This window comes from Mastomys coucha, unplaced genomic scaffold (assembly GCF_008632895.1).
Source record: "Mastomys coucha isolate ucsf_1 unplaced genomic scaffold, UCSF_Mcou_1 pScaffold4, whole genome shotgun sequence".
NCBI lineage: Eukaryota > Metazoa > Chordata > Mammalia > Rodentia > Muridae > Mastomys > Mastomys coucha.
In genome coordinates, this window is record NW_022196910.1 from 3,771,471 (window position 1) to 3,781,031 (window position 9,561).

The 9,561-nt window shown below is 46.1% G+C and overlaps 1 protein-coding gene across 2 annotated transcripts; it reads right to left on the reverse strand.

Annotated features, from left to right (window-relative positions):
- Window positions 1–249: 249 nt before the first annotated feature.
- Window positions 250–5,102, reverse strand: Ephx3 (epoxide hydrolase 3). 2 transcript variants are annotated; one of them, XM_031350104.1, is made up of 7 exons: window positions 4,597–5,102; window positions 4,352–4,437; window positions 3,970–4,127; window positions 3,719–3,847; window positions 1,225–1,328; window positions 987–1,123; window positions 250–890 (listed from the first exon to the last, which is right to left on the reverse strand). In XM_031350104.1, exons 1-7 carry the CDS (start codon window positions 5,005–5,007, stop codon window positions 665–667), a joined length of 1,251 nt encoding a protein of 416 aa, XP_031205964.1. In that variant the 5' UTR covers window positions 5,008–5,102; the 3' UTR covers window positions 250–664. The 2 variants fall into 2 exon arrangements, with proteins under 2 accessions (XP_031205964.1, XP_031205965.1); XM_031350105.1 differs by lacking the exon at window positions 3,719–3,847 and having other exon boundaries at window positions 4,597–5,031.
- Window positions 5,103–9,561: the final 4,459 nt, after the last annotated feature.

The following is a 9,561-nucleotide window of genomic DNA, read 5'->3' on the forward strand; positions in this document are numbered from 1 at the left end:
AACTCAGAAATCTGCCTGCCTCTGCCTCCCAAGTGCTGGGATTAAAGGTGTGCGCCACCACCACCCGGTCAAAAAAATTCTTTGTTGCCTTTTTTATATGTAGGAGTGTTTTACTTGCATGTATGCGTGTATGCTGTATGCATGCCTATTGCTCAGGGATACCAGAAGAGGGTGTCAGATCCCCTGAACATGGATTTATGGATGGTTGTGAAACTTCATGTGGGTGCTGAGAATAGAACTCATATCCTCTACAAGAGCAATAAATGATTTTAATCACTAAGCCATCTTCCTGGCTCCAGAGATACTGTATTTTTCATAGTGGTTCGCTTTAGCTCATTAACATTGAAATTGAAGTATCCCTGTGGGTTAGAAATATACTGGATATAGTATTAAGGAAGACTTAAACTTCAGTCTCGGGGTGGAAAACAAGACAGAAAGATTAGAATTTATGGTCTGTGTAGCCATTGGGGCAGGGAGGCTTTGGCAGGGAGTAAGACATCCATACTATGTGTGAGACAAGATACCCAGGGATGCTTCTGTGTGCAACTTGGAGTTATTTGTTCCAGGGTTAGGGTTAGGATAAACACACTGCATGGACTCCCAGGTCTATGAGGATAGGAGATATGCACTCCAATGTATCAATGTTAGGTTGGCAAATGAGCTTCTAGCTTAGCAGGTCTTGCAAGAAGGCCCACATGTACTGATGCATCTCCTGAGGATGGCTCTGTGGAATCCAGTGCCCACCGCCTGGCAAAATGTGGCTTTCCAGCCGGCCAGGCACAAAATGTCTTCCGATGGCTTCCACCAGCCCCTGCTGAAAGACATAGTCTTTTTCTCCCCACAGCAGCAGTGTGGGTGTTGACAGTTCCTTGGGCTCCAGGGGGAAGTTTCTGTGGCCAAGACAGACAAGTAGACAGAAGAATGACTACTCTCATTTTCTTTGCCAGACACTCTCCTGAACTTCTCTCTCCTGGGTATAACCTTACCTGAACACATTCCGGTAGTAGTTGATGGGCCCAGTGAGGCATCCAGGTTGTGAGAAGTGATAGAGGAAAGCTTCAAGTTCACTAGGAGTCAGTCGTGGGATGCCGTTCTTCCGGTGAGTGAATGTGCCTTTGAGAATCTGGGTGTACACAATAATGTGCTGGTGTCAGTGCCTAGGTTGCTCAGCCCCGATCTGCTATCCCCCATTCCCCCATTCCTAGACTTTAACACTCACTGCACCTGGAAGTCAGACAGAGACAACAGCTTCTCTGGCAGCCAGGGAAGCTGAAACAGGAAGATGTAGTTTGATCGGAATAACTGGCCGATGTGGTGGATTGAGTATTCTGGGAAGAGGAGAAAGGATGTGAGGTCTGGGTTAAAACAGCACTACTGTCTGACTGACTGTGAAGGCAACGAGCCTACTCTGGCTGGGTGCTGCCCTGCCATGTTGACTTCACAGCTACAGACCAGGCAAAGCTGGAGTGATGGCTCAGGGTTTAAAAGTGCACGCTGCTTTTCCAAAAAACCTTGACGTTTGCTTACCAGCACCTCTGTTGGATGGCGCTAAATGACCTGTCACTCTAGTCTATGGGTCCTAATGCTCTCTTCTGACCTCCATGACACACACAGCACAGATATATACATAGAAACATAAAACAAAAAAATAACTCATACTGGGTGGTGGTGGTGCCATATGTCTTTAATCCCAGCACTTGGGAGACAGAGGCAGGCAGATCTTGAGTTTAAGGCCAGCCTGGTCTACAGAATGAGTTCCAGGACAGCCAGGGTTACACAGAGAAACCCCCTCAAAAAAAAATGAGAGTATCTCCCTCTGAAGCTCCTGGGTGTCTTCAGGAGGCACCAGCAGGCTTCTTCTGCTTAGGCCTGGCCATATTCCCCCTGCTTCAGGTACTAAACATTTATTGAACACCTACTGTGTATCAGACTCCTGCAGAAAAGGGTAGATGGAAATGGATTTTGAACACAGTGAATATTACAATGCTGTTCAGGTAAGGTATGGGGTGTATTTTAATGATAGGATATGTGATTAGCAATCTTGAGGTTCTAGATTCTATTATTCCCTGCTCTCATACCAACTAACAAGGGTCAAGTGACAAAAAACTATCTAATGATAGCCAGAAAGAGCATCTAATTCTATTGTGGTGTGGCTTATTAGTTGTTTGTATCTTTGTTGTCAATGCTGAGTATAGAGGCACATGCCTTTGATCCCAGCATTCAGAAGGCAGAAGCAGATTTATCTCTTTAGTCTAAGGCCAGCCTGGTAGATATAACAAGCTCCAGGCCAGTTTAGGCTACATAATGAGACTCATCTTAATCAATCAATCAATCAATCAATCAGTCAGTCAGTCAATCAATCAATCAATAGAAGAAATAAGAAAAAGAAAGAAAAGACAGACATCCTTTCCTTTACTTCAGTTTCCCTCAACTAAAACATGAAGCTAACATCACTTTCATCAGCCCAAGAGCCTTGGAGAGTGTCTCATATGCAAGTTTACTATAGGATGAGGTTGACCACCCTCATCCAAAAAATCTAAATGCAAAAATCTGATTGGTTTTATTTATTTATTTTTTGAGACACTGTATTGCCCTGGCTAACTTGGAACTCACCATGTACCCCAGACTGGCCTTGAACTCACAGAGATCCATCTGCCTCTGCCTCCCAAGTACTGGAATCAAAAATATATGCCAGCTGATCTCTAATGGTTCAATGTCCACGTGTGTGTATGTGTGTGAGTGTGAGTATATGTGTGTGGTGTTTGTTTCAGACAGGAAACATAGCCCAGGCTGCTTTCTAACTCATGATCCTCCTTCCTCAGCTTCCCAAGCATTTATTTTTTTATTTATTTTTAGACTTAATTCATGTTTTAGTTTGGTTTGGTTTAGTTTTTATTGAAGCAGAGTCTCACTGTGGAAAACTCACAGACATCCACCTGCCTCTGCCTCCCAAGGGCCAGGATTAAAGGCATGGACCTGGCTTCTTTTTAGACTTAATTGTTTTTATTAATGTTTATTATTATTTACATGTATTTGTACCAGGTGTGTGGCTGGCATCCACGGAGGTAAGTTTAGGACATTTAGAGCCTTGGAACTGGAGTGACAGGTGACTGTGGGATACCATCTGGACACTGGGAATCAAACTTGGGTTCTTTGAGTAACAAGTGTTCTTCCCTGTTCAGTCATCCCTCCAGTCCCTGCCCCTCAAGTGCTGATATTAATAGGTGTATGCGAGTATAGTCAACTCCACAGGCTTTCCTTCACACACAAAATCACTAAGACTACTGTGTGAATTTCTTTCAGTCTATTCAAGTCGAGGAATAGAAAGTATATAGGAAGCATAAATTAATGTCATGCTTAGAGTTAGGCTCTAGCGACAAGATATCTATCTGATTATGTGTGTAAAGACTCTAAAAGTAAAAGAAAACACAAAATCAGAACCACTCCTGACCCAGGCCTTCCCCTCCTTCCTCTCTCTCTCATTCTCTCTCTTTCAATACTGGAGATCACATCTACTCCCTCTAATATATTAAACAAATGTGCACCCACTTAACTATACTCCATCCCAAGTCTGAAGCATTTTGTTATACTCACCTTCAACCTGAAAGTGCTCAAAACAAATTATGTTATTCCTAAGTATACTACCATTTGCCTGGGTCCCTGACATGGTGACAGGTCACAGATGAATCCACAGGCATTTAGGCGTAGCCCAACAAACCTTGGAACACTGACATGGGAGGTCCACTGACCACAATCATACGATCCACTAAGGATGGGAAGTAGATGGAGAACTCCCAGGCAAGAGCGGCCCCCCAGTCGTGGCTCACAAGGATGCACTTGGAGTACCCTGGTGGTGGGAAGGGACAGACACAGTGGTATAAGATGTAGTAGGCATGAGGTAGATGTGGTGGAGTGAGTCCCAAAAGGAGCAAAAATGAGAAGATGAGCATATTGGGAACTGATTCCTACCCAGGCCTAGGATGATATCCTTGATGTCAGCTATCAGCAAGTCAGTGGTGTAACAATCCACTTCCTTTGGAGCGTCAGAGGGGCAATAACCACGCATGTCTACAGCCACTACATGGAAATGGCTCTGGAACTCTCGCAGCTGGTAGCGCCAGCTGAACCTGTCGGGTAAGGGAGTTGGGAGTTTAGTTAGCAGAATGCACCTCCTATTCCCAGCCTTGGGCCACTCCACCTTTTTTTTGTGTGTGTTCTGGACTTCTTAGGAAGGAAATAGTGGAATCCCAGGATTACTCAACCCTACCGGTTCCCATTTCCTAAGTACCCCCATAGTCAGAACTCTACCTTTCCCTACAGTAAGCAATAGGATCCAGGGACCCAGACATACCAGTTCTCTGGGAAGCCATGCAGAAATAGCATGAGGGGCCCGTTTCCACGACCAGCAGAGACATAGTGCAAACGCAGGCCAGAACTCTGTAGAAGGACCCAATCTAAGTAAGAGCTGAAAGGTAAGGAAATACGGGAGCATCCTTCCTAGACTTGAGCACCCAAGGATGATTCAGATTTGGCATTTCAACTTCCTTTCTTCAATCCCCATCCACCCTATGAAACCTACCTTCACAGGACACTCACCCTGAGGGTTAGAAAGCAATGCTCGCCCAGCGTGGGGTCTTTCAGGCACTCTGGGGAAGACAACCTCTGGCGGCCGCAGAAGCCCCGGCGAGGGCGGCACAATACATTGGTGAGCCCGATGCAGCTATAGACAAACGCGGCCACCAAGGCAGCAAAGTACACCAGGCTCATCACCAATGCTCGCAGTAGCTTCAGCGAGAGGCGTGAGGGCGCGAGCAGCGCGGTCACCACAAACTCCGGCATGTCCTTGCGCTCTGGGACGACTACAGGACAGTGGTCGGAAGACTGAGCCGGGGGTGCTGGCGCCGGCAGCCCACCACCTTTGTTTTGGGATTCCACTGTGCTATCGGAGTCCACAGGACCCGCCGAGGAAACAGATGCGCGGCTCAGACAGATACTGTCACCTCGCATGACTCACTCTAAAGTGGCAGCTAAACTACCTGGGCAGAATGAGACAATTAAGGATGAGGGGGGTGGAGCCTGCGAGGACCTGGTTTCAGCAGTTGGGGAGGAACTTTGGGGGAAAGAGGGACCGTGGGCGGAGCCCTAGGACATCCTGGATGGAGTTTAAGACAGGAACAGAGAATTAAAATGATTTCTGTAACAGGTGGCGGTGTTCAGGACCTAGAAAAGGCTCTGCAGCTAAGAGCACTTGGCAGCACGCCTGGCCACCTAACTTTGATCCCAGGGAACCACAGAGTGGAAGGAGAGGACTCTCAACTGTTCACACATATACTGGAGCACACGCACCCCTCGATGCTTTAATCTCAGCACTCGAGAGGCCGAGGCAAACGGATCTCTAAATCCAGCTGATTTATATATAAAGTTCTAGACTAGCCAGAGCTACAAACAAACAAACAAACAAATAAACAAGCAGTAACTGGCAAGGCTCTAAGGAAGGAGAGTTGAATCCAGGACGAACGAAGGGATTACCTCTGAGATGGGTGGAGCTTTGATCGAAGCAGCCCCGGGGTTAAGGGGCGTGGTTTATGAAGGAGGAAGGGGAATTAGGTGGAGTCTGTATTTGGTTGAGAAAGACTGAGGCTAGTCTTGTTGGCTTGGTTAGAATCTAGACCCAAGAACTAGAGTTTTTTCTGAAGCTGAAAAGGAGCAGAAAACTAACGTGAAAGTGAGAGTGTAACACACCCAGAATCGGAAGACCGGATAACCTTATAAAGCTGGAAATTGTAGGTAGGTGTGGGCAGTAGGAGTCTCACCGTGTGCCTTCCAAGGTAGAGGGCTCAACCTAGAAGGCCCTGCCCTGAATGAGACCCATTGTCGCTTTTACCCAGTCCTGGTTCCAACCCTGCTTTGTCCTCTCGTTGGCTTAGGGGTCCATTGGCCAAATCCTACAAAACTGTGATTGGACAGCAGCGGGCACTGGTTTCTAAGGACAGGTGGGGCCTAAGTGCTAAATCACCAGCTGAAGACCAGGCTCAGGTGACAGCCAACCTAGGGCAGACCTTGCCTCGTAGAGAACAGGCTGGACTTGAAACCCGGAGCTGGCCTGGGCCTATTGGGTTACTGAGGCTCTGGTTGAAAAAGGAAAGAGGGCAGTACCCAGTATGATGGGGTATCGTGTCAAGCAAGAATCCTGTCTCAGTAAGGAGCCAGCTTCTTTTGCAATCTTTCCCAAGATCTTTGACTATTTTAGGAACACCCATTATTTAACCCTATAGCAGCCCTGCATTATCATATCATCACAGTACAGATTATGAACCTGAAATTCGGGAGTGAGATCATTTTGTCTGAAGTCATTCATCTGGTTTAGCAGCAATCCAAAACAACGTAGAAGCAGCAATCTGTGCTACATCCAACACCAAGGCCACTGGCAAGCTTTCAAAATCTCTTCTGGTGGTTACTTAGATATCTAGAGAAATATTAGGTATTTAGAGAGATATACTTCTGTAGCTGCTTCTACTACTTCAGTACTAGTGACTGAGCCCAGAGCCTTGCTCATGCAGGGTAAGCACTTCAGCGGGGAGCTTCACCCTTAGCCTTAAAAAAAATTATTGAGGGCTGGAGAGATGGCTCAGCGGTTAAGAGCACTGACTGCTCTTCCAGAGGTCCCAAGTTCAATTCCCAGCAACCATCTGTAATGGGATCTGACGCCCTCTTCTGGTGTGTCTGACGACAGCTATAATTGTACTAATATACATAAAAGAAATAAACAGTTTTACTCAACAGTTTTAAAAAATGACATCATGAAGTTTGCAGACAAATTAGTGGAACCAGGAAAAAATAATCCTGAAGTAACCCAAACCTAGAAAGATAAAAATGATATCCACATTTACTTATATGTGGATATTAAATAAATGAAAAGATATTGACTTATATGTAGATACTAAATAATTAAGTAAATGATAATCTACAATCTGAAGACCCAAAGAGGTTAAGAGGACGGGACTAACTGCCGGGCGGTGGTGGTGCACGCCTTTAATCCCAGCACTTGGGAGGCAGAGGCAGGCGGATTTCTGAGTTCGAGGCCAGCCTGGTCTACAGAGTGAGTTCCAGGACAGCCAGAGAAACTCTGTCTCGAAAAACCAAAAAAAAAAAAAAAAAAAGAGGACGGGACTAGGAGGACATATGGATGTCCATGGGAGGGATTTTAGAACAAATTTTATTGGTGGACAGGGGGCAAGATCAAGTGGGGAGAGGGAGGAGAAAGAGGGTTGAGAGGGAATGGGGAGGAGACAGTTGGCAGTTGGAATTGAGGGCCATCTGAGGGATGATCCTAGTGCAATGGGAACTCTAAAATATATGAAGGTGAAACTAATGAGGTCTCCTCTAATTGGGGATATGGAGTGCCAGCTAGCCATCTCTTGTCACCAAATGAGGCTTCCAGTACCAGTATTGGGTTGCACTTAATAGTTATTGGCGAAGGGGTTCCCATGAAAACCCTGAAACCACCCAAGCTGTTGCTAAGACAATGGGCTGCTCTCCACAAACTGACAACGGTGCCCCATTGCAGAGGATAATACCCACACAACTCACTGAACATGGAGAAGTACAGCTGCAGCTTTCACCCCTATGTCCTAGTGTCTTTGGTACAGGAAGGCACTCTGCAGGATGCCAAGTGAAGCATAAACACCAACTCAGCCACAAAGCATTTGACCTACAATCTGTCCTGCCTACAAGATATGCTAAGTGCAATGGGGGCACTGAACTTGTGAGAATGTCTTAAGGCCCACTCCACAAGAGAGAGAGGGCACACCCAGTACCACTTGGGTGACCAAGAACCAGAGACTAGATAGCCCAGAGACCTACAGTAAAACCACACTACTGATCTAAAAACGTATTTATCAATAACATGACTCTTAATGATACTCTGCTCTACTCATAGATCAATGCCTTATTCAGTCATCATCAGAGAAGCTTCCTCCTGCAGCAGATGGGAATAGATGCAGAGATCCCACGGAAACTCCTTGGAACACTCAGCCTATCAAGTCCTTCCCCTCAGAGCTCAGGGAACCCAAGGATGAGGCAGTGGAAAAGAGTGTAAGAGCCTAAGGGGAGGACGATACCAGAACAAGGCCCTCTGAATCAACTAAGCAAGGTTCATTCAAGAGACTGAAGCAGCAAACACATGCATGGGTCTGCACCAGGTTCTTCCAGCCTATAGTTTCTCTTCCTCTTTCTGGTCCCCCTCCCCAACCCACCCCCCATAGTTTCTGTATAGCCCTGGCTGTCCTAAAACTTAACTCTGTAGACCGGGCTGGCCTTGAACTCAAGAGATCCACCTGCCTTTTGAGCGCTGGGATTAAAGCTGTGTGCCACCACTGCCTGGCTTTCAGCTTAGTATTTTAATGGGACTCTTCTGAGTGTGAACAAGTGAGTCTCTGGTTTTTGTGCCTGCTTTGGGGGCTCTTTTCCTCCTGTTGGGTTTCCTTGTCCAGCCTCAATGTGATAGTTTTTATCTTGATTGTATTTTGTCATGTTTGTTATTTTTTAAAAAGCCTGTTCTTTTCTAATGACACAGAAAGGGAATGGATCCAGAGGGGGAAAGAGATGGGGGAGAAATGAGTAGGGGGGGTGGAATTATAATCAGGATATATTACATAAAAGGAGGAAAGGGCCGGGCAGTAGTAGCGCACACCTTTAATCCCAGCACTTGGGAGGCAGAGGCAGGCGGATTTCTGAATTCAAGGCTGGCCTGGTCTACAGAGTGAGTTCTAGGACAGCCAGAGCTATACAGAGAAACCCTGTCTCAAACCCACCCCACCCCACCCCACCCCCCAAAAAAAAGGAGAAAAGGAAGAACAATCACTACTATTTATTAGGGATGCCCCATACTCAGACTGACTCTTGTAGCTCAGGGTGGACTAGAACTGTCCTCTCCTTGTAGTTTGATGAGAATACAGAAATGGGCCAACTGTATCCAACTTTTTAAGACAAGGTCTTACTTGCTAAACTGCTTAGGATCCTCTTGTGCTTCAGCCTCCTGAGAAGCCATCATGCCTGCCTTAGGGCGGGTCACAAACCCTCTCTGTAGTGAATTAGCAGGAACCTTTGATTCTCCTTTCATGAGTGTTGGAGTTACAGGGATACATTGCCATGTCTGGTTTCTGTGACGCTACAATTGAACCCAGAATCTTGCATGCTAGGCAAGCCCTCTACCAGCTGGACCACATCTACTTTCGAGTAACTAAATGTCTTTGTACTACCAAACAGGCTACTGAACAGGTATTTACTGAAGGACCATAATCATACCCACAGTAAACGGCCACATACACTATTCAACTGTGCACTTGAGTACAATTTCACTGCCTTTATTGTTCTAAGACTTAAACTATCTTTCTTGCATGATTAATCAGTATTGCTTTTTTTGGGGGGGAGGGGTAGGGTAGGGTAGGGCTGGCTACCTACTCAGAATTCTTCCTCTTCCACCCCTCCTGAGTATTAGGAACCACCACTACACCCAGCTAACTTTAGTTTTAATTTCATAAAAATTAATTCTGACAATAC